This window comes from Diceros bicornis, chromosome 32, assembly GCF_020826845.1.
Source record: "Diceros bicornis minor isolate mBicDic1 chromosome 32, mDicBic1.mat.cur, whole genome shotgun sequence".
Taxonomy (NCBI): Eukaryota; Metazoa; Chordata; class Mammalia; order Perissodactyla; family Rhinocerotidae; genus Diceros; species Diceros bicornis.
Window position 1 is genome coordinate 27,876,321 of NC_080771.1, and position 24,916 is coordinate 27,901,236.

General features: G+C 45.5%; 1 protein-coding gene across 1 annotated transcript in view; it reads left to right on the forward strand.

Annotated features, from left to right (window-relative positions):
* VAT1L (vesicle amine transport 1 like) overlaps window positions 1-24,916 on the forward strand; it is a 145,149-nt gene that overhangs the window by 26,963 nt on the left and 93,270 nt on the right. Inside the window, exon 3 of the mRNA XM_058528329.1 lies at window positions 624-839. Coding sequence (XP_058384312.1) covers window positions 624-839 — 216 coding nt within the window. The remainder of the gene's footprint in view (window positions 1-623; window positions 840-24,916) is intronic.

A 24,916-nucleotide genomic window follows, 5' to 3' on the forward strand; every position in this document is an offset into this window, starting at 1 on the left:
ATAGTATGTGTCCAATAAATGTTAGTTGTCGTTCGTCGCACGCAGTGGCATTCTCCTATTTCTCTCTAAGCCTGATCGCTCTTGTTCAGTCTCCTGCACTTAGATTTACATGGCTCCTCTGGTGCACCACATTTCACATCCATGGCGATGGTAATCCAATGCTAACCTTTGATGCAGATACCGTAGTGAACTAGCCTGGCAGCCAATCCATATAGGGTGGCAGAGAACAAGTGAGAGTAGATTTTACTCCTGGCCCTTCCCCTTTAGCCTGCCTTGTGGTTCAGTTTTCCTCAGCTCCAAAACAGAGAGATTAGATGAGAGGTTGAGTCGGTAAAATGACCTAACGTTCTGCAGTGTGTGATGTGATGCACATTGTATATTTACGCTTGAGAAGAGGAGTAGAAAACCTGGCTTCCATGGCCCCTGGGAAGTTTTCATAGATGGCCTTCAGTGTATCCACAAATGCCTTGAAATTGGGAGGCAGGTAACGGTGTGCATAGTTGAGGGTTTGGGGCTTTTTTTCTGGGAAGGAGTCTATAGTTTTCAGATTCTTAAGAGTATTTGATAAATCCCTCAAAAAAGATTAAGAAACCTCTACTAACCCTGTGCTTCCCTATCCCCAGATCGGGGACCGTGTCATGGCCTTTGTCAATTACAACGCCTGGGCAGAGGTGGTCTGCACGCCAGTGGAATTTGTCTACAAGATCCCAGATGACATGAGCTTCTCCGAGGCTGCTGCATTCCCCATGAACTTCGTCACAGCCTACATGATGCTCTTTGAAGTTGCCAACCTCCGGGAGGGGATGTCTGTGCTCGTGCACTCAGCCGGTGGCGGCGTGGTAAGTTGGCTGCTTGTGAGTCCTCTTCCTCAAAGTCATAATGGTGAAAGTGGAGTGACACACAGTTGACAGTGAGATTCCTATGTGAGCTATGTCCATTAGCAGGGTGATCTCTACAGTTCTGGTGAAGCTCACATGGATGGCGGAGCTCACATAGATGATTGCAATGGGGTTAGGGTGAGCCTCAGAGATGGTTTCTCTGGAGTTTGGAAAGGTCTCCAAGATGGCGTACTAGGACTTAGGGGGTCTCAGAGATGGTTTCCGTCGAGAAGCATTCTCAGTCTTGGTGCCACAATGAACTGTTATGTCAATCATTGTGAGATGCCTCTTAAGTAATGTACTACTAATATTAACTGAAACACCAAAATGGCAGATGATTTACTTTTTCAATAAATTGCCATAGATTTGAGATTGTTCCCATATTAATAACATCCTTATGCATTTGTGTTCTGATATATTTTCTTGAGTGGGAGCGAGGTAGATGGAGATTGTACTAGCACAATGGGAATTACTCATAAACCTAAGCACACCCATGAGAGTGGTGGCACATGCAAATGTCATGTCAGGTGTGTCTTTGACAAGGGGAAAAACAATGGAAATAAAAATTGCTGCTCTGGAGTTCAGGGATGGCAGAAATTTCCTCCATGGTTTGGATGTGTCTCAGTGCCAGTCATTCAGTACACATTGCCCTCCTGCCACATGGCAAGGCGATCCTGTCGATCAAGGATCAAGGAACAAGGCGATCAAGACCATAATCCTGTCATGGTCTACTGAGGTTAGAGTAGAACTCTAATCTTTCTGAGAGGTATTACTCATTAATTCAACAAGTATTTATTGAACACATACTATGTTCTGGACTCTATGGGTATAGAGATTAAAAAGAGAAGGTCCTGATACACCACCTAGCAGGATTTGAGAGGTTCTCAGTGTTGGTGATTCTGTGGTTTGATGAACTCAGAGATGAACTCTTATGGTTGGGTCTATCTTGAAGATGTTTTCGCTGGAGGTTCTGCTAACATTGATTTTTTTTTTAAATCTTGGCTTTCTAAAACTATCAAAACTGTACACAGCGTAAAACACATTTGTGTTTTTCCTTTCCAAGGCAAGCTCACGTACAAAAACGTGAAGGCCGAGAAACGTAAACCTTTAGAAATGCCTTAAGAGGAATATCATTAATCACTTTAGCAAATATGCCGATGTCTTTTGACCATGAGTAAAGATATAATAAAAGTTAAACATCCCTTAGAAAAGAAATGGATTTCAGTGTCAGTGAATCTGCTAAGAGCAAGCAATCCATTTAGAAGGCTGGCATTTACGATCTGAGTGTGCTCGGCATACAAAGTGTTAGAGATTTGTTTTCATATTTCAGCATAAGCGCCAGTCTTTACTATGGTGCTAACCTCAGTCCTGCCGAGTGTCAGTCTTTAAACATTGGCACTGGTGATGTTTCACTTCATGCTTTTATTTTTTTTTCATTTGAGTTTGTTCCTGGAACAAAGAGAAATGTATCAAGGGCATGTGTCTCACAAAAGAGAAAAAAACATCTTGGGAAATAGCAAACGTTTTTACCATGCCTTATTCTGGGCTTAGGGACACTACAACATAAGAACTAAAATGTGAAACAGATGGAGGAAATGGGGAAAAGAGACCATGATGGTAGGAGAATAAGTTGGTGCACATACGGCAGGCTGTGATGTGCTAAAGCTTCATTGAAGATGGGCAACAGTCTTGGCTCTTAGCTTCCTAATAGTGAGTGCACATAGAGAAAAACGATCAGCTGTGTGAGCTGGTGTTCATTTGATGGAAACAAACCAGTTACTAGGGAAAACCATAACTAGTACTGGGTTTTGAGACCGGGGAAATATTTCTCTGAGGTTTCTTATAAGAAATGTATGCTGACATGCAATGAACATTCTCAACAAAATTGTTATAGTAAATTCAACTATTTCTGTGATGCTTTTTCTTATGGTGTGCCCCTAATGTAGTCTAATAGCACCAAAGTGAAGCAAAATTTAGTGAAAGCAAATATCCTGGGGCCAAATGGTTGTGGTCTGGTTTAATCTGTGGACAGTTTAAAGGTATGTTTGGAGTGCTCATCTCTCAGGTGAGTGGGTCTCCTTGAATAGTGTTTCTCCCAACCAAGATTTCATAGGTAGTGTGCAGCACTGAGTTCAAGGTTACCATTAGAGGAAAGACTATTGGCCAAGTGCACATTCATGTATGTGAACAGTCAACCAAGCTGAGCTGGAGTTGACACTGTCTTATAAAAACTAAGGAGTCCTAAGGAGAGCCCAGACCATTCCACTGCCCCACAGTGGAAAGACCAGTGAGTCACTCCCAGGCAGAACTTGATTCCTATTGAGAAGACAACCAGCCACTGTTCTTATGGTGGGAGGAGCTCTCTGGGGGGCACTGTTTTATGCTTTATCTATGACACCCTGCAGAGGGATGGAGGTGCTTCCCATCACTGTTGGACAAATCTGATAATTGCAGCCACTGGCTGCATGATTGCTGTGGTAGGCAGATAATGGCCCCCCAGAGACGTCCATGTCCTAATCCCTGGCACCTGTGAGTATGTTACCTTACACAACAAAAGGAATTTTGCAAATGTGATTAAGGTAAGGACCTTGAGATGGAGAGATTATCCTGGATTATGCAGGCGGTCCCAGTGTAATCACAAGGGTCCTTAAAGATGGAAGAGGGAGGCAGAAGAGTCAGAAAGAGATTTTAAGATGCTATACTGCTGGCTTTGATGACGGAGGAAGAGACCATGAGCCAAGGAATGTGGGCGGCATCTAGAACCTGGAAGAGACAAGGAAATGGATTCTCCCCTGGAGCCTCCAGAAGGAACACAGCCCTGCTAACACCTTGATTTTCACCTGGTGAAACCCATTTTGGACTTCTGATCTTCAGAACTGTAATAGAATAAATCTGTGTTGGGTTTTTTTTGAGCCTCTAAGTTTGTGGTAGTTTGTTACAGCAGCAGTAGGAAATTAATACAGCCATTTTCCTTGGGCTGCCTCCCTTTTCAGGGTGGAGACCCCACAGAGGCCTGAAGAAAACCAGGTAGCAAGTAGCAGAACTAGGATTCATACCCTAATCTGGCTGATTCCAAAACTTATTGCCTTTCCACTTGACAATCCAGATGTTGGGAGAACCCAAATCATTCCTTTATTTATTCATTTGTTTAGCAAACATTTACTCCATCTCTACCCATTGCTAACTGGAGACATTTTAAAGAGCCAAAAGGCCGGTCCAGGTACATGTTTCCTAACTTGATGTTGATGAGATGACAAAAAAGATATAATCTAATTAGGATAAAGTTTCCTAAATTAAGTTAAAATAAAATGTGCATTTCTAATGGCACCAAAACTTATGTCTGATTTTTATCAAAGGCTAGGATGGAGAATTTACAGACAGAATGTAACAAATGCCAGCCTAAACTGTAATTTTGAAGGAAACTTATATAGTATTGGAAAATAATTTGATCCAGAGCAAGTTACTTTCTCGTTAGAATTGCCCAAGTGTCTACACTGCACTTCATATCTTTGAAGATATTGTCTTCCTCTGACAATAGCACAACCACGTGGTCTGAGAGGGTAGTGTCCCTAATTGTATCTTTAGAACCTGGTTGAAAATGGGCTGACACTTCCTTAAAGGAAAAGTAACAAAATAAGCAACTGAGTGGGGCTCATGTCAGGAACTTCAGGATGAGGGTTTTACTGCCAATCCCACTTAACAAGGGGCCAGGACTTTGAGCATCTTGATTGGGGATGTGCTCAATTTCTGGAGAGTAACATTACTGTTACTGTGTGGTTATTTGCATCTGGGTCTGGCATTTGATGCTCTCCATTCACCTTTTTCATCATCTCTTCTGAACGGAGAGAGTAGCAGCCTGAGATGGTCAAAGATCTTGGAAAGGAAAACAGAACTAAACTTTCAGACAGAGTTAAGTGGCTACCACTCAATTATTAAATTCTATTCATTATGGATGGGGCATTTTCCCCAGTGATTCATTCAAATCACTGCAAAGGAGAAACCACAGAAGAGGGGGCAGGATTTATAGAGGGGGCATCATGAGGCTCGCCCACCTTCTATATGGGCACGTGTGCAGGTGACCCTCCCAGAATGACTGATTAACCATACATCATTTTTACAGTAAACTGTGACAGCCTGGGGTGAGTAGGCATCCGCAGTGTGTTGGAGGATTTGGACATATTGGATAGTCATTTATTTCAGCAGAAAAAACACTACCATCTGCAAAATCACTATATATAAGAACATTTTGTTGAAAATAAAACCATCGTTGATCATGAAAGGCACCAACATCTACCCAGCTACTCAAGCCAGCAACCTAAGACCCGTGGTTAGCTCTTCTCCAACATGCTATGAGTTTCCAAATCCTGTGATTCATTCCTTTATTCATTCACTAATCCAACACATATCTATTGAGGGCCTACTCTGTTCAAGACACTGAATTAGGCACTAGGAGTTCAATAGAGAATATGACGGATTTTCTTCTTTCAAAGAGAAGCCCTATAAAACAGAAGTGGGCATATAAATCCAATAATCACATGAATAACTTTGCAGAGTGCTATGAAAGGGAGATACAAGCTAATATGAGGCTTATAATAGGAAACTGACCTGTGGTAGAGGCAGAGGATGATATCAGGGAAGGCTTCTCCAAGGAAGTGGCATCTGTGCTCCAATCTGAGGATGATAAGCAGGTAAATTGGACGAGAGTGGAGGTAGAGCTGGAGGGGGAGGGTGGGGCATTCATGAGAAGTGGTGGTGAGCTGGGCTTTCGTGGGAAGCAGAGATGGGGGTTAGGTAGGCTCTCATATAAAGAATTCCAGACAGTAGGACATTTCTTATCTCTACCTGCCTCTCCCTGTCCCACCTACTGCTATTTTACTTCTGGCCCCAGTAAATCTCACCCGGATGACTGCAGCACCCGTTTGCTGGCTTCCTGCCCAGTTTCCTCTCTCTCAAGTCAGCTCTTTACTTGCAGCCAGAGTGGTTTTCCTGACACACCAATCTGCTCTGTCACTCCTTGCTTAGAGTGGACAGAGACTCCCGTTGTTGTGAAGATAATGTTTGATCTCCTTGGCTCCCTGGCAGGCATGGCCCTCATCATCTGGGCCTTGTCTCTCGCTCTCTCTGGCCACTTCTGCCTATTCCTCTGCTCTCAGTAATACGGAAGGACTTGCAGCTTCCATAGGTGTGTGGCCAAGGACGGCTGCTCGCCAAGCTCCGTGCTCTCCTTCTGCAGATAGAGTTGCTGCTACTAAGTGGCTGTGCATCCGAGGACTGCATCGTTAAGCTACCTTCACCACCCCCTGCCCTTGCAGCTAGCTGGGGCCACGCCCCTGAGCTTGAACCAGTGGGACGTAGCAGAGGCCATGTGATGCACATCACATCCAGGCCTGCCCTCTCCTGTGAGGTCCTCCATGCTCTCTCTCTTCCCGGTTTCCTGGCAGATGTCCAAGTTGACCTGGGAGCACATGTTAAAGATGGCAGCCTCCACCTGCCCAGGACCCTCACTAACTGCACTTTCACCCCCTGTCCTGTCCCTGCCACACTGTCGTTTAGACTTTATATGTGCAGAGGGAAAAAAGAAACTTCTGTTATCTTAATTCCTGAGATTCCAGGGATTACCTGTTACAGCAGCTAGCATTTCCTTTACTGCACACACAGGGCATCCGGCCTTTCTGCATCTCCAGGCTGCACCCCCTTCTCCCTCTGCTCTCTAAGGATAATGGCTAAGGCATGGGCCCTGGAGGCAGACAGTCTATGTCCAAAGCCCACCCCTTAGGGCAAGCTACTCAACTTCTCAGTTTCCCCATTCACATAATGAGAATAATAACGGTACATTTATTCCTCAGAGGGTTTCTATGCATGTTAGCTGAGCTGATGCTTAGGAAGCACTTAACATAGGACCAGGCATAAAGTAAGTGTTAGCTGTCATCAATATTGTTATTAATTGTTGGTTTGCTCATCTTATCCCCTCCTCCAACCTATAAGCCCCTCCATCAGAGCAACCGGGTCTTATTCTTTCTGTGCCTGTTTTCCGCCATGTAATAAACACAGTAAACATTTCTGAATCAAAAAGCTGTTGCAAGCCATTTTCCTATAGTCTAGAAAATTTATTTGCTGAGCTAAGGCAGGCCACGTCATTGAGTTAATCCCAGAAACAAAAAATCGTTCCTAGTGATCTTGTAAATTTCAATCTATTAAGCAGTTTTTGGTGCCCTTGTTCGTGCCATCCCACATTCTGAATATTCTTCCCAGATTTTTGGTCTGCGTCTGGTGTGCATTATTAGTTGACTGAGGCCCCCTTTTCGTGGTCTACCCATCACCCCCTCCATCATCTCATGGCCCAGCTATCTCAGTCTGCAGCCTTCAGCACCCCAACTAGCAGCACATGCATGAGATCTCAGAGTGGGAAGGAAACAAAGACAGACAGCAACTTGTGTCAAACACTAGCTGTACTAGACTCTTTGAAGATGTTATTCACTGAGCCCTCATAGCAACCCTCCCTGTTGGATAGGACGTGGCCGCTCCACCCTCCCAACCACTCCAACACTCAGTTTCCTCATTTGTAGAGTGGGGTGATATTAGTGCCAGCCTTGGGTGGTACTTGTGAACTTGGAGCAGTGCTTGGCACATGACAAACACCCAGTGAAATTTAGCTATTATAATTTCCCAGGGTAAGAGGTTCAGTGTTATTTCCAAGGCTGCAGTGTTAATTACGAGGAGGGATCAAATTTGAACTCAAATATCCAGGGCCATGAACTCCCAATCCAGTGCCCTTGGTGCTATACCACAGCACAGAAACATCTGCACCTCCCCTCATTCCTTCTGCCTGCCCCGCATGTGTCCTGGATAAGGGGGACTTCAGTATATCAAGACCTCCTGGTCCCCAAGGGCCTGCAATGATAGGAAACGGAACCTCTGAAAATTTAAACAGAACAAAGTGGCTCTATCATATCTTCATGAATAATCGAAGAGACGTGGATTAACTGCATCTCGGCGTCAGCAGGAAGGGCTGTGGCCTGAGGACTCGTTGGTATGATTAAGACCCTCATTCTGTAACTGCTGTTCCTGAGAAACAGGCCCCCCCGCCTTCCTAAATGTCAAAGATGCTTCAGAGACGTGTCATTGGAGCAAGACCCCATCTCCCTGCTTCTGGAAACCTCTCATGTTGGCAGCCAGTGCCTGGACTCTTCACAAGTCGGCAATATGCCTTAGGTTGAGAAAAAATATATCTAAAAGCACTTCTTCCAAGCTATGTCTATATCTGCAAAAGCCTCACTTGATCTTGATTCTAGTTGCTTTTAACTCCTTTATAGTAAAATCATGACTGGGTCGAAGAAACTATCTTTATCATAAATATTATAAAGGTTAAATTTGCTCTCTGAGAGAAGATTCATTCACTCAATATTAGTTGAATATGTAAATATATATATATGTATTCAGTCCATGAAGGGATAAGAGCTAAAATAGATTGAGCCCAGTAATTTCCATACACTGTCTATGAGGTAGATACTGTTACATCCTCATTTTAACAGAGGAAACTGAGACACAGTGTGCTTAAGTAACTCGCTTCAGGTCACACAGCTATGAAAAGGAAGAGCTGGCGTGTGCACTAGGGTCTCCTTGAATACTGAGCTTATGTCTTTAAGTACTGGGCTGTGCTGACAGGAAGGCAGTGCTGAGAGAAGCCCTGCTTCTGCTTAGAGTGAGCTGGAATGGATTCCTCTCCATGGGTTTTGTTGGTGGGCTTTCTTCCCCAGGAGCTGAGGTATCCTCAGGAAGAGGGGAGCATCTTCCATTGACACAGCCAACTTCTCAAGGAGTCAGGCAGATTCAGCACTGGAGCTGCCTCTCCCCCTTTTTTTTTGTGAGGAAGATCAGCCCTGAGCTAACATCCGTGCTAATCCTCCTCTTTTTTGCTGAGGAAGACCGGCTCTGAGCTAACATCTATTGCCAATCCTCCTTCTTTTTTTTCCCCAAAGCCCCAATAGACAGTTGTATGTCATAGTTGCACATCCTTCTAGTTGCTGTATGTGGGACGCGGCCTCAGCATGGCCGGAGAAGCGGTGCGTCAGTGCACGCCCGGGATCTGAACCCGGGCCACCAGTAGCAGAGCACATGCACTTAACTGCTAAGCCACAGGGCCGGCCCTGGAGCTGCCCTTGATGTTAACCATCCAGCTGGAATTAAGCCCCAGGCTGCCATGTCCATGAAGGCAAGGATGGTGCAATCTCTTCATCCCTGTACCCTGAGCACTGAGCCCAGTGCCTGGCACATTGGTGTTGCTTGATAAATATTTGTAGAGGGAATAAAGGAAGAAAGGGAAAGGAGAAAGAAAGAGGCCCAAAAGGCAGCTTTTAAGTTGTGGAGATAGTATGGAACTTAAGGGCCCAGATTCCAGAGTCAGAGCTGGTTTTCATCCTAGCTTCTCCATTTTCCAGGCGAGAGGCTTTGAACAAGTACTTTAACTTCCTTGGACCTTGTTTCTTCATCTGTAAAAATGAATATAATGCCTATCTCATAGTTTTTATATGGTGTTTTAAAAGAGGATGATGTAATGGGCTTAGCATCCTGTCCAGCACATAGAAAACTCAAGTATCAGCCGCTATTATTACTATTATTATTGTCATCACATTATTATTATCACTATCTGATTAGGAACTATTACTCAACGGTACTCTGACATTTATAGCCAGAAGCAAGAGAACAACAAACAGGGACAGTCAACTGGCGGCTGGTTGTTGAAACTTGGAGCAAGGGGCAGATAAAGCCAATCTCAGCTCCCCATGTGTATCTTCCCCAACAGCGGCTGCTCAACATTCTAATGGCTTAGTGGAGTTGCCACCCAAGCCCCCTTCCAACATTATTTTCCTCAAACACATAAGACATAATATGATTTTAAGGAAAATTTAGCTCTGTAGTTCCAGCCCCCAAACACACAGACTAGTCTTTGCTGACTTTATATGACCCCAGGGACTCATCGACATCCCCAGCAACACAACCAAAAGGCCGCAGTTGCTTTTCAGAATATTATTGCCCCTATTAAGATGAAAAATCAGTTCATTTGGCAAAGAGTGAGATGCAGAGCAAGAAGCAGCCTCATCTGTTCTCACGAGCACCCACCAGGCTGTCTGTCAGCCATGGCCCTGGCTACCCTACCCCCCAAGCTGGTCACTGGTCACTCTGATCGTGTCCATCCTGCAGCTCTCTCCACGACAAACTCAACAGTATCCCTCACTCACCCTCTGTTCAAAATGTGCTTGAGCTCCCCAATTCTGACAGGATATGGAGAGGAAATTTGAACCCCACCTTTCCCTCACACAAGCTGGAGTCTTCTTCCACCCTGCCTTCCATCCTTCCCCACTTACCCCCACCAAACTTAGTCATAATTTCTTTCTCTCTCTTTCTCTCCTTCCCTCCCTCCGTCTCTCATCTCTCTTTGCCTGGCTCTCTATCTCTCCGTCTATCTTTCTTTCTGTCTGTTTCTCAGTCTGTATTGAGCACTCCCCAATAAACACCCTGCATGCAGATCTCCACTCAAAGTCCTATCCAGGGAACCTGGCCTACGACAATTATTGTGATCACCGTTATGATTGTCAGGCCTCATATCTGTAGCCCATGTAAACCCGCTTGCCTACCAGATCCATCGGTCCAATTCCCCATCGATGGCGCTCATTTAGACTTTGCTCCACAGCCCTACGCTCACTTAGTTTAGGAAGCTTATCCTCTCCTTTCTGAGAATCCCCCCTGTTGTCTAGAACTCTGCTGAGTGCCCAGAAGAAGCTAATCAATGCTAATGAGTTGAATAAGTGGGTGGACAAGGGAGCTGGTGAATACTTGTTTCTTCTAACCCATTTGGGCTTCCCTCGGTATTAATAGACCCAAGATCTATGTCAGCCGAAACGTGAGAATAACTTCACAGCATGGCCCTGAGCTGGGTAAACTGGGCTCTGGGCTTTAGACCCTGTGGTTGGATTTGCTGGCAGTGTCAAGGAGAGAGAAGTAAAGTGATTCTGGGCTCAGCTTAAAGAAGAGAAGCTCAAATGTGAAGGTGTATTTCTCTTTATTTGGTCAAGTTACCCAACCTCTCAGGACCTTGGTTTCCTCATCTTCTTAATGAGGATTAAAGTGTTGATGTGAGTGTTCAGTGAGTTAATTCATATAGAGCAGTGGTTTCCAAAGTGTGGTCCCTGGACCATCAGCATCACCTAGGAACTTGTTAGAACTGCAAGTTCTTGGGCCTCACCCCAGACCTACTACAGAGTCAGAAACTCTGCGGTGGAGCCGACAATCTGTGTTTTAACAGTCTCCCACCGGGAGACTCCAATGCATGTTGGAGTTTGAGAACCAGACACAGAGCACTTAGAACAGAGCCTGACACTCAGAAGAGGTTCACCTAAAATTAGATATCACTGTCTTTTTGTGATAGTGCTTTGTAATATGTAATAAACATTAAGTATCGATTTAAGGAATGTATTGTTATTCATTTCAATCCTTTTATATTAGTATATGCTAGATTATGTTTATTCTGGCCTAGAAGTTAAGAGTCTGTGAAATCAGACCAACCTGTATTTGCTGCCCAGCTTCAGCATCTCACTGGACGATCTTCACCAAGTTGCTTAATCTCTCTCTGTCTCAATTTCCTTGTGTGTAAAACTGGCATAATAGCACCACCCTCCCAAGGCTGTTGTGCCGTTAATGAGGTAATATATAGAATCCGCAGCACAGTGCCAGCTCCGAGGGAGCATGCAGCAAATGGTGCCCGTGATTGTGTCTGAATCGTGCCCTACCTCAGAAATAAAAGGTAATAGAATAGAACGTGTATCTTGTACACATTTTAGTGTTTGCTAATAAAAGCAGAAGGGCGACCCAGCTTATTGTGGGTGAGGGAAGTGAGCAGGGAAGTCCTCACGAAATGGCACCCATCTGTGTCACAGTGGAATGGTTGTGTCAAAATCTCTTATTCCAAACCTGTGAACTCGTCCACTTTTGAGCTTTTCTGATGTCTGGCCTGTCTGGCTGCCTGCCCAGCTGGTGGAGGGGTTGGCTTCTTGCTGGAGCCTGAAGTCAATAGCCGGAGAGTGTTAGTGATACACTTTAGTTTAAAATGACAAGAACAACTACCCAGAAGGAGTATTTGGATACATAGGATGCTATTTATCCTCCTCGGTTTCATTTTTTATTTTATGTCCATAAAATTTGCCTGGCATTTATGTCCGTGTTGCTCAGACTGGAACAGGCATTCAGTTTTGTATACCAGGAGAAAATATACAGAGAGGTTGTTCATATAGCCTCTTAATAAGGAGTATGTTTCTTGTGTGGTAGTAGAGTGCAGTGGTTAGGGCTCTGACCATGGCAGATGTGGGTTCAGATCCTGGCCCTGCTCTTTGCTGATGGCATGACCTGGGCACATTTCTTAACCTTCCTAAGTCTCAGTTTTCTCATTTTACAAACGAGTTTATCATTTAATGTATATCAAGTAATCAGCAGGGGGTCTGGCACATAATACGCACTGAGCAATTTTTAATTGAACTATTAGAAATGATGTTGTCAGACTGTCCAGCCTGGATTTAAGGAGGCAGATATTCAAATTACATCAGCATGCTTGTTTTTGATTTTTTTTTTTTTTGGTTCTGTCCATCTTCAGGTTAAACTGGGATTGCAATAACTCTGGTCTCAAACCTTAAGCAAGCTGCGTGGATTTAAAAGTTAACATGAAATCAAATGCTTCGTATACAACCACGCGTTTTCCATGAGCATTTCTAAATGCTTCTTTGTAGCTCTAACATCAGGCAGGAGCTCCACTTGTATTCCCTCCTCTTGACCCGTTGCACATGACAGACCGTCACCCCCACTGACAGTGTCCTGGGGCAGTGGAGGGATAAGCTGCTATCTCCTGTCCTCTCTCATAAATGTCCAGGCCACATTCAGACTGTGTCGGGTGTGCAGGAGTGCCCTGCATGTCAGAGAGCTGACAGAAAGTTCCATCAAGCTGTCGGCCTGTCTCCTGGACACCCTGCTTTTTAGAGCTGGGGCTTCATTGTTCTGACAAGGAGAGGAAAAGGAGGACTTCCTTGGTGATTGGAAGCGCCCTGAGGCTGCTTCCTCTGGACATGACGGTCCTGAGCTCAGCATGGGGTTGGGATGTGGTGTCAAAATAGGAGTCTCAACTAATGCGAGGACAAGTCAGGACTCTTCTTTTTGTGAAAGCCACAGTGGTACCCAAACTGTATCCATCAGGAGAAGCTACCAGGGGCTTTCAAAATCAGGCTGGTCGATGCTTTCCAAGGAGAAACTTTGAAAACTCTTCCTGGGGCTGAATGAACCTGAGGGTCAGTTGGAATAGTCATATATACGGGTGCCCACTCTGGCCTGGCCCTGGACAGTGCCCTGCCAAGATCAAGATGCATAAGACACAGTCCTTGCATTGGGAGGACTGTGTGTTCTCTGGAGGAGACCAACAAGCAGCTAAAAATGTGTAGCAGAGTGTGGAGTCTGCACTAATGGAAGCAATGGCAGTAATTTGGGAGAAAGAGTGATTAATTCTTTATGGGGGAAGGGTGATATGCCAGCAGAATTCTTAAGGATAAATAGGAGTTTTCCAGGTTGCCAGGAAACATGGCACAAAAGCCCCAGCAAAACATGGAGCTGCAGGTGTTGGGTGTGTTCAAGGCAGAGGGGCAGGGGGTGGCAGCTGAGAAAGGCAGGGAGGGAGAAATCATGGGGGCCCTGATCCCCTATAATGTTGGCTTCACAAGACCCTTCCACTCTCCATACTCCCGGCTGCACTAGTTGAATTTCATTCATACCTGTTTGAATGGATAAACTGATGGAGGAATGAATTCCAAGACAATACCTAGCAGTAATTTTTCAAATCTTTCAAATTACAATTTTTCAAATTTTGTGAATTTTATATACATAATATATATATGTATTATATATGTAAAATTAAGCATGGAAATATACTTTTTCCATGCTTAATTTTTCACAAGCATACTGGCTAGTGCCTTCCATTCATTATTTTATGTATGCTCATAACAGCCCTATGAGGTATATACTATTATCATCAGCCCATTTTGAGACTTGGGAAATCGAGGCTTGCTGAAATAAAGTCAGTCATCCAAAGCCACATGGTTGGCAAAGATGGAGGTAGAATTCACACTCAGATGGGTCTTTCTCAAAGCCTGTGTTTTAAACCACAAAGGAAGGTTGGGAAACGAGGAGACAGCAGGTACAGCTCTACCCATCTGCTCATTGCTTCTGCCCACTCACGTATTTTGGGAGCATTGAAGCGACCTCGCTACTAGCTGTCTTTTTCGATGGTATATGGGGTCGTGTTGGTCTCTGAGAAACCAGGTAGGCAGTGGGAGGGCAAGAGTGAAGCTTGTGGGGCAGGGTGAGGTAGTGGGTCTGCACCAAGTCATCCAGCTTGGGCACATTACTCCGCTCTTCTCCAAAACCCCAACAGAAAGTCAGTCCCAGTAGGGTTGCCAGATTTAGCAAATACGCATTTTATCTGGCAATCCTTACTTCCCAGGGACCTCCGAGTTCTCCCACAGAAAGTTCTAAACCTTCCAGGGACTTAATTACACTAGTGAGGCTTAAATCCTGGATTTGAGGCGATTAAGAGATGCGTCCAGTCAGGAATGCATTAAGGAGGGCAACTATTTTAAGCCTCAAGAGCAGCGACTGAAAGGAGCCCTGTTCTCTAGAGCCCATCCCCGTGATGAGAAAATGGCTGTGTTCAATGCCGAGACCTGGACTCCCCTTCCCAGGGCCAAGCAGAGGCCAGATATGCCCTGCTGCTCAGGGGTCTGCCCCAGCCACACAACCCCATAGCGTGCAGAGATGATAGGACCTTGAGGCCTGGGGCTGTGGAGCGGACAATGGAGGAGACGAGGCTTCCTCAGCCAGAAAGTGTAGGAGGCAGGTGGTGGACCCTATTCATTCATCCAACAGACCTTTACTGGGCACTTACCATGTGCCAGGCAGCGTGCTAGGGGTTTAGAATGCAATGGCAAATAAGGGAGATGGGCGCGTGGCCAAATATCAAACAAATATATATATGTATAAATAACATATACACACATACATATACATATAAGATTATGTATATATATATGTATGGAAACGATCACGCTGCTATCATAGAGAGTAAACAAGGAGAAAGACGCACTGCAGATGGAATCATCAGAGATGACCTCACTTAGTGGGTGACATTTAAGCAGAGACAAGGAGGCAATTCTGTGAAAAGCACGTTGTAGGCTTTAGGAAACATCAAACACCCCAGGCAGCAATTGCTGACAGTATTAAGTCATTGGGAGAGGGTTATTGTCCTTGTCTAGTCACAGGGTTGGCTTGTGAGAGCTAGCCTGTTACCCATGAGGCTTTGTGGCAGGCATCCTGGATACCCACCCATATCATTCCCTGCCTCACCACCCCACTCCTTCATCTCACTTTCTGGGATCGGTTACCAAATAAACTACGTGCACACAAATCTTCATCTTAGAGTCTGCCTTTGGGGAAGCCCACACCCTCTGAACAAGTCGTTTGTGATCAGCCAAAGATTAACCCAAGCATCCCTCTCCATCGTCTCCTCCCCTCCAACCTTTTTATCTCCACCCATGCCTGTCTGTCCATCTTCCCCTTGCACACGTGCACTTTTCAACCTGACAGCCTTTGCTAGCTCCCCTTATTTCTCTGCCTGGCAAACTCCTATTCATCATTTAAATGTCACCTCCACCTGAAAGCCTTCCCTGCTCTCCCATCTCTACCTCCTCAACATTGTTTTGCTGATATTGACTTCACCAGACTCCATCCATCCATCCATCTATCCATCCATCCAACAGATAGGTATTAACTACCTCCATAAGCCAGGCACTAGCATGTTGCAGTCGTCCACGGGTTTTCCTATCTAGATGTATCTTCTTGAGGTCAGAGTGGGTCTTAGGCATCTTTGTGCTTCCAGCGCATGGCACAGGGTCCAGGATGAAGTGGGTACTTGGTAATTGTTTGATCAAATTAAACTGACGAACTTCACCTGTTCCAGGCAGACAGCATCTGTGTAATGATAATGAGGTTCTCAATTACACAGAGGAGGATACATTTATTAAGATGTGGAGTTAATAAATGAGTATGTTATCATCAAAATGTGAACTACATGTAGACAGATTCATTACTTAAAATAGCTTGTGAGCCATTAAGCCAGTGACCATGTTTGACATCCCAATACCAAAATGTATTCTTTGAAGCAGAAACGGCCCTCGGCAGGCTCTCTTTATCACTCTGTGGACCACAGAGTCAGGAATTCTTGCTTTGCCTCCCAAGTCTCTCTTTAGAACTGCACTAAGCCATTTGACCTCGTAATTTCATACTGGTATGGTTGCCATAAAAATAGAGGGCGCAATACTATCTACTGGCAATATCTTCTAAAGAAATAATCAGAGAGTTAGTCAAACAGGCAGCCAGTCTGTATTCAAACATTGAGCATCCACCGTTTGTCCCACGATGTGCTAGACACAAAATATACAGCAGCAGATAAAACAGATTTAGACTCTGCCTTCTGAAACTTACAAAGATCTATGTGCAAAGATGTTCACTGAAATATGGTTTATAATAGGATAGTATTATAATGTCCTATAAGACAAGGATTGGTTAAAAGGAATCATAGTGTATCCACACAATAGAATATTCCCTAGCCATTCAAAATGATGGTGTTAAAGAATTTTTCATGACCCACAAAAATGCTCATATAGAAGCTTAGAAAAAAAAATCAGGGTTCACAGTGATATATTCAGGGTGATTCCAATTCTGTGGACAGCCAAATATTGATATATATGTTGGAAAACTACTGGAACAAAATAAGCCAAATTATGTATAGAGTGTTTATCTCTGAGATTTGGCATCATAGTCGACATTTTTGTAGTTTCCTGTATTTTCCAAATTTCATTCTTTACGATGGGCATGAATATGTGTTGCTTTCATAATATTACCTTTTTAAAGAGCTTAGTAGAGATTAGAATAGATCCTTGCACTGCAAAATGTGGCATTTCGTTCTTTCAAGAGAGCTTGCTAATATGTCCAGAGTCTGTGCTGGGCTTGGGGAAATAATGGCTTCAGTCTTGCCGAGAGCTTTTAGGGAATGAGGACGCAGACAGGAAGCTCTGGAATTGTGAGTGGTTTTCTTTTAGCTTTTTTGTTGATTGCCACCTATAAGTATATATATACAGATTTTTTTTTTGTTGAGCAAGATTGGCCCTGAGCTAACACACGTGCCAGTCTTCCTCTATTTTGTATGTGGGTCACCGCCACAGCATGGCTTGATGAGTGGTGTAGGTCCACAACCAGGATCTGAACCAGCAAACCCCAGGCCACCAAAGTGGAGCGTGCAAACTTAACCATTACGCCACCAGGCCGGCCCTGCCACCTATAAATATTTAGTGGCCAAAAGCAATGGGTGTGTGGGAGGAGGAAGGGAGACAAAAGCCAAACCATCCACCTCTCCCCCTGTCCCCCATGCTTCTGACGTATAAACTTGTGGTCTTCAAACTGGGTTGCCTTAATACTGTACCAACAATGCACCCCCAAACCTTGGCAATCACCCACATGTACGCTTGACTTCTGCTACAACTGAGGATACATATCCTGCCTGTCCGTCAGAGTGTGGACATGAGAGAGCTCTCAAATGCAGCATAGCATGCAATACATCTTGCTGTGAGTAAAAGGAGAAGCTTAAAATGAAGCCGTTGTCTAAGGAAGATCACCTCTTTATGGGGCCATGCAAGAAATTTGTCTTCTGCCCCTGTGTAAAAAGAGCCTGGTCAGGCCACTAAGCAGTTCTAAAATCAAGTGGCAAAACCAAGGGAACAGTAAGGTGACTATCGTTGCCTTTACAGAGACTGTGAGATATTGCTGTGCTGTGGTTGTCATCCTCCCTACTTTTATTGTTATTTTGATCTTTTTGATCCATTCAAGAGTGTTACTCCAAATTCTGTTATATGAAAGTAGGCTGTGAACACAGAAATATCTAGAACCGCTGATGTTCAAGTGGAGTGAGATAGCCCCACCATGCCACATTAAAGAGGATTTCCACCCTACAAGCCATTATCTGCTGGATGTTGTTCCATTTGTCAAAGAGAAGAGTTGAGGGATTGAGCGTGGTCAGGCTGGAAATAAGAAGATTCAGGATGTGGGAGACATGTTGGAAATATCAACAGAGTGATATTAAGCGGTGTGAGACATACGAGTCTATTGTTTTGTGTGCCATGCCTCCTAGGAGCAAAATCTATGGGGAGGCTACCCATAGCACAATATAAATAAGACTTTCGAAACAGTTAGAGTTGCCCCAAAATAGAATGGGCTGACTTGGGGGGCAATTAGTTCTCCATTTCCATCTCATCAGTTTTCGTCCTGGAAATATACAGGAGGGAGCTGAGTCAGGCCTCCTGCCCCAGGTAGGAGGTGGGAGTGGATGACCCGAGAACATTTTTAGGTCTTAAGAGTCCCAGATCTATGTTTTCCGTGCTCCTCAGGTTTCTCCCTTCTTGTCCTACCATGTGTGATTGCCTGGTCGGACATTTTGTTGGGGAGACAAAAGAGGAGTCGAAGTCCTTAGCCATAATATTGCCTGGGGCCAGGGAAGATGCCCAGCCCTTCAGGGGGTCACATCCTTCACTCCTCACACCCACCTTGAGGGCACTGTTACCACACACGTGTGCAAAGACTAATGTTCTGAACGCTCACCTGACTTGCTTAATTCTAGGTGGCTAGTACGCATAATCATGTGTACCCCGCAGGTGATCCATGTCCACTAATCTGCCACTTAGTGTCCCTGGAACCCAGCAAGTGTGTGGCACAAAGTAGGTGGGCACAGAGCATGGCACATTGATTTGTGTGCATGGCACAAAAATTTTCACTGAACATAAATAAACACATAAAATTTGTGGGACAGTGAAAAGAACGCCATGAAAGGAACAGGCTGTTGCTTTACTGAGATGTGTGAAAGAAGGAAAAAATGAGAAAAGATTTTCATTCATTCACTCATTGCCACATTTTATGGACACCTTATATGTGCCTGGTGCTGTGCTGGGGGCCCCAGATAAAGAGATGATTCAAGACATAGCGTCGGACCTGGTGGTGTCTCTGTTTAAGTAAGGGAAACGGCTTGGTAAACAATATTGAGAGTGAAATAATTTTACACTTGTTGCATTTACAAAGAAAGTCAGTTAACTTTGAATGTTTTTGGTAATATGAAATGGTGGGACAAAGCTTTGGGAAGTGAGCTGCTCTTTAAAGAGAGAGGGTCTCAGGATGGAGAGGTAGGAAAGGTCAAGCAGATAAGGCTCAACATCGCCGTGGGAATTCCCTTCTGGAGACCCGGCCACCGCTCTTCACTTTCCTACAGGACTGAATATTAAACGTACTCCCATCCAGAAGCATCCGACGCAACCTTCCAGCTGTGGTGGGCTCTGCACAGCCCAGTTCAGAACCTCAGCCGAGGGATTTGAAGTCACAGAACGAGTCCCGATGTCTGAGTCCCGATGTCTGATCTCTGAGTGCTGGCGGGGGAGAGCAGTGATTTGAGATTTGAGTATTTCATGCCCATGGCAAGTGCTTCCAATGAAGTTGCTGATCCTATCAGAAGGATGCTGACACCAAGGTCAGGCTCCTGGTCCTGTTGAGGGGCTGGTTAATGAGGTGCCTCAACGAACAGGGACACTCAGAAAAAGGCAGATTGCTGAGTTGTGAAAACCATCATCCCGCGTAAGGGCACTGACTTCCCACCAGGCTCGTTGGTTTCACAAATCCCTGTGTTTAGGGCGCAGGCGATGTAGCAGATGGGCAAAGACAGGAGTAAGGGAAGCGAGCTTATACTTCCTAAGCCCCCACTTTGTGCTCCATCTTGTGCAGAGCTTTCTCTATATATGTCTACTTAACCCTCATGAGAACCCTACGAGGTCGGTAATATTATCCCAACTTTATAAGTAAGACTGTCAGTTCAGAATAATTGGGCCAAAGTCCCTCAAGTGATGAATGGTAGATCCAAGGATCAAAAAGTCTCATGGATGCCTATACCTTTGCTCCTCTCTCCTAGCCATCTATTAGTTCCTTTCCTTAAGTTAATGCTAGAGGGGCCACACCCTATTAGGTAGGATGACTTAGTTTGCCTAGAGCACTTCTAGTTTATGCCTGCTGAACAGGCAAAATTAATAATAGCATCCCACTTCACTCTCAAAGAGTATCCCAATCTTAGATGATAAATTGAATGATCACCCTACCTAGCAAGTTTTTGGTTGAAATAGATGCATTTATCAAAACCACAGCTCCACATTGTGGGTACCAATTGTAATTTGGCTGGAAATGTGAACCCGGCATCCTACTATGCAAATGTAATTATCCAGGAAATTTATCCAGATGCACTGTGTGGAAGGCAGCCAGCCTGGAAGTGGCTCTGACCAACCATGATTTAGAGCCGTGTGAAGGGGACTTTGCCATCTGGTGGCCTGGACAGGCTCCCTGGCCAGGATTCCAGCCACATGGTTGCTGGAGTACAACTCTTGGGCAATGTGGGAGTCTGTGGCCTGTGGGTTGTCCTGTGGCCACCCATGGCCTCCATCAGTTGGAAAGTGGTACTGATGAGAGACACAAGACTTGGTATGATCCCCATGAGGGCTGGTTAGTAGAGTTATCATGTGCAGTTGGGCAGGCTGTATACTGCACAAAAACTCTCAAGCTCTGGGGCAAGCGAGGGATGTTTTGTATTCTTTTATGAGATGGTCAGTCAGATGTGGACACAAGAATAGGCAGAGCAGAGGCTCAGGAAAACAAGGTTTATTATATTCACAGGCCCTAGAGACAGGAGGCGCAGCATGCCACCCAGGGCCACATGGGAAAGACAGCAGGGTGTTCAGGAGCCAGAAGACAGGAGCAGGGGAAGCGCTTAGGCCACAGCATCTATTGGGGTTTCCGCAGAAAAGGCAAGGCAGGGCGGGACAGACAGCTTAAGACTGGCTGGTTTGAATAACTTCAGTGGAGTTTGGGCCATAGAGGTGGCCTCTACTCGCCTGGTACCTGGCCGGGGATGATTAAGGCAGAGGAATACTGCCTCCTGGTGTGTGTGGACCAGAGAGAGGGGGTCTGGCTCTGGGTTGGTTAGTCCGTCTATCAAAGGCATACTTCAGTTGAGCCTTTTGTTATTCCTAAGAACTGGCTAGCCCAGGGAGGGGCAGCCTCGCCCCAGCCAGAAAGGTTTTAGAGATGTCAAAACATCGTATAATATATAGAAACTTAAAAATATTACAAGACAGATGCCCGCACTCAGATTGCCAAGGCTCACGGCTGTGCCTGCCAGGAGGTAGGGGAGTGGGGAGCGGCGGCCATAAATGGAACCCTTCCCACCCAGCCACCTGCCCTGCAGTGGACAATCAAAAATCCCGGAGGGCCTGAGACAAAGCTGCTTAACCTGGAGCTAGTAGGCTGAAGATCATAACACAGCACATACGTTCTTCAGCATAGGAGGAGCAAGGATCTGGAAATCTCCGGAGCAACCGCTCTGCCCGGCACTGTACTGCGTGCTCTAGTCTGTGTGCATGTGGGCCTCTAACCAATGCTTGAGGGGAGTGAGCCCTTTCTCCAATTTACAGATGAGACCGTTGAGGCGCAGAGAGATGAAGTATCTTTCCAAAGTCCCACAGCCCATCAGTGGTGTAGCAAGGTTTCAAATTCAGGTTTGCCTGACTCAAAAGGTGCTCAGCATCACTAATCATCAGGGAAAAGCAAATCAGAACCACAGTGAGATACCACCCCACACCTGTTAGGATGGCTATTATCCAAAAAACAAAAGATAAGCGTTGGCGAGGATATAGAGGAAAGGGAACGCTTGTGCACTGTTGGTGGGAATGTAAACTGCTATAGCCACTTTTGAAAACAGTATGAAGGTTCCTCAAAAAATTAAAAATAGAACTACTGTGTGATCCAGCAATTCCACTTCTGGGTATACATCCAAAATAATTGAAATCAGGATCTTAAGGCGATATCTGTACTCCAATGTTCATTGCAGCATTAGTCACATTAGCACAGACATGGAAGCAACCTAAATGTCCATTGACTGATGACCGGATGACCAAAATGTGTTATAGACTGACAGTCGAATGTCATTCAGCCTTAAAAAAGGAAATCCTGCCCTTTGCTACAACATGGATGCACCTGGAGGACATTATGCTAAGTGAAACAAGCCAGACACAGAAGAACAAATCCTACGTGATCCCACTTATATCAGGAATCTAAAATAGTCAAACTCATAGAAGCAGAGAGTAGAATGGTGGTTACCAGGGTCTGGGGAGAGGGGAACTCAGGAGATGTTGGTCAAAGTGTGCATAGTTTCCGTTATGCAAGATGAATAAGTCCTAGAGATCTGCTGTACAGCATAGCGCCTGTAGTTAACAATACTATAATACTTACACGTTGGTGAAGAGGGTAAATCTTATATTAAATGTTATTACACAAAAAAAAAAGGGAAGGAGGAAGTTTTAGAGGTGATGGTTAAGTTTATAGCCTTGTTTATGGGTATATACTTATCTCCAAACTCATCCAGATATATACATTAAATATGTACAGCTTTTTTCTATATCAATCACACCTCTCCCCATATGCTGAGCTGCCTCTGTAGGGGGCTCTCGGAGATGCTGTGTTCAAGACCTTCCTGTTTGTATGAGCAACTCAAGGTGCGAAGGGCTGAAATGGCAGGAGGGGGCTCAGGACTGTTTTTCTGCTCCTGTGTGTCCAAGGCTCTCTTCAGAGCCAGCCTGCTCTGTATCTTGTTCTGAAAGAGGGGGCCTCGTACAGTCTATTTCCCTAAAGCCCACCTCTGTGTCTCTTCCACCCTCTGTCTTGCGGCAGCCTCTCCTTATTGCTCAAACAAAAATACGCCCTGTTTGACCCTCAAACACACCATGAAGTTCAAACAGACTGACCTCCCTCCGGGCCAGAGCAGAAGGCTGAGCTGTCACCTGTGCATCATCACACTAGCCCCCAGTGCTCACGAGACCAGCTCCTAGGAGAAACTTTGGGAAAGCGAAAGTCACCTCCCTCCCCTCCTCAGTCCCAAAGCTGCCTGCTGTTCTCAGTGATGACCAGTCTTTAGGAAACCCAGCTGTGCCGAGACCAAGTGTTTCAGGCACCCATAGGGAGCTGGGTCCATGCTGGGCAGTGGGAGTGGTTCTTGCCAAGTCCCTTCATGAACATCCCTGTGTCCCCACAGGCAGTAACCAGAGTCTTGGGAGCAGGCCTCTGTTGGCAGGTGTACAGGGGCAAGAGCAGGGGCAGGTCCACCCCAGCCAGCTCGGGGAGCATCTGCAAACTGCCTTAGGAGGAATCAGGGCCGCCGTCTACCTGTAATAAGGCTCTGGTGGCTCTTTGAGAAATATATTCCTAGGCCCAAACTTGTTTGATCCTAACATTCATTCTATGTTCCTTCTTCAGTTAGTACCCTCATCTTACTGAAGGGGAGGAAGACTATCATCTACCCACTCTGGGTCCTTTCTGGCTGGGCTACAAATTAAATTGACATGAGACGGAATCGCAGGAGAAAATCACACAAAGCTTTATAACATGTATACACGGGAGAGACCTAGTGGGTAACTCAACAAGACAGCAGAGGTTCTCATCTTAAATACTATCTCCAGCTAAAGACAAAGGAGGATGTTGGGGGTGTGGGGAGTCAGCTACGGGAGATTGCGAGAAAAGCACAGGAAAGAGAGTAAGGTTATTATGCAGATTTAAGGCCTCACCTTCGCCTTCCGCATTGACAAGTTTCTAGAGATAAGGGCTTCCCCTCCTCTTCCCAATACAGAGAGGGACATACCTTTACAAACGGAGGTTTCCCTTACAAATGTAAATGTCTCTTACAAAGGGTGGCTCCTACTTGTACTTGGAATGGGCTTAGCAAGGACCTTCCCAGTCTATCCACACCCAGAGTTAAATTCTTTCGGGCAGTTAGTGGTGGGGGGAAGTCAAAGTTTCTTTCAGAGAAAAGAGACATATATTGAGGTGGCCAGTTCTGATCCCCCACGTTACCCTTCTCCCCAATCCATGTTTGCGGTTGAAAAGAAAAATAAAAGAGTATTTACTCTTGGTAAGAACATAAATTTCCCCTTTCATTGCTGTAAAGCTGTGATTGTGCTGCCAAGGAATGTGGGGCAAGCCTTCTCCGCGTCCAGCCAAGGGCTAAAGCAGAGAAGCCGGCTGGGCAGCAGATGGATGCCCGTGCTCTGGAAAGGGCCCACGCCCCCAGTCTCAGCCCTCGATCGCCCTCTGACACCGTGGGTCCTCCTTGAGCACCTTGTGCTCTGTGCACCAAACTTCTGTCCCTTCTGCTGTTTCCTCCATTCAACACACCGTAACTGAGATCCAGTCAGTGGGCCCAGTGCTGCGGATGTTGACGGGAATGCGATGTCGTCCTCCCCTGAAGGAGCTGACAGTCTAGTGGGAGACACAAAAGAAAGAGATTTTTAAAAAGGAAGAGAGAGAGAGACGGAGGAAGGGGAGGAAGAGAAGGAGGAGGAGAAGAGAGGAGAGAGTGGGGGGGGGGGAGGATCCGGGAAAGGAGGGAAGAAGAACCACAGCTCAGAGTGAAAGACAGTTGAGCAGTCACATGTGCAAGTCTGGGGGCCGAACAGGAGGTATTAACTCTTCTGGAGATCTCAGGGGAGGCTTCCCTGAAGAGGTGGCTTTTGGAAGGGCGATGGTGGAGAAACCAACTTATTGAACACCTGCTCTGGGTCATCTCTGGTGAATTACATCACATATGTTAACCGTCTTTGACCCAAACTTGGCCTTGTCGAATAGACATCGTCATCCCTGATTTAAAGAAGAGGAATCTGAGGCCCACCCAGATTAAGTGGCAGCTCCAGGACTGAATCAGGTATGGGATCCTGGAGCTTGACTTTGCTCTGCAACCTCTGATGTGTCTCATTTCTATTTAATTGTTTTGATGCTCAATAACAAAGAACAAAGAAGTGGGGCTTATCGACAAGGAGGCTTGG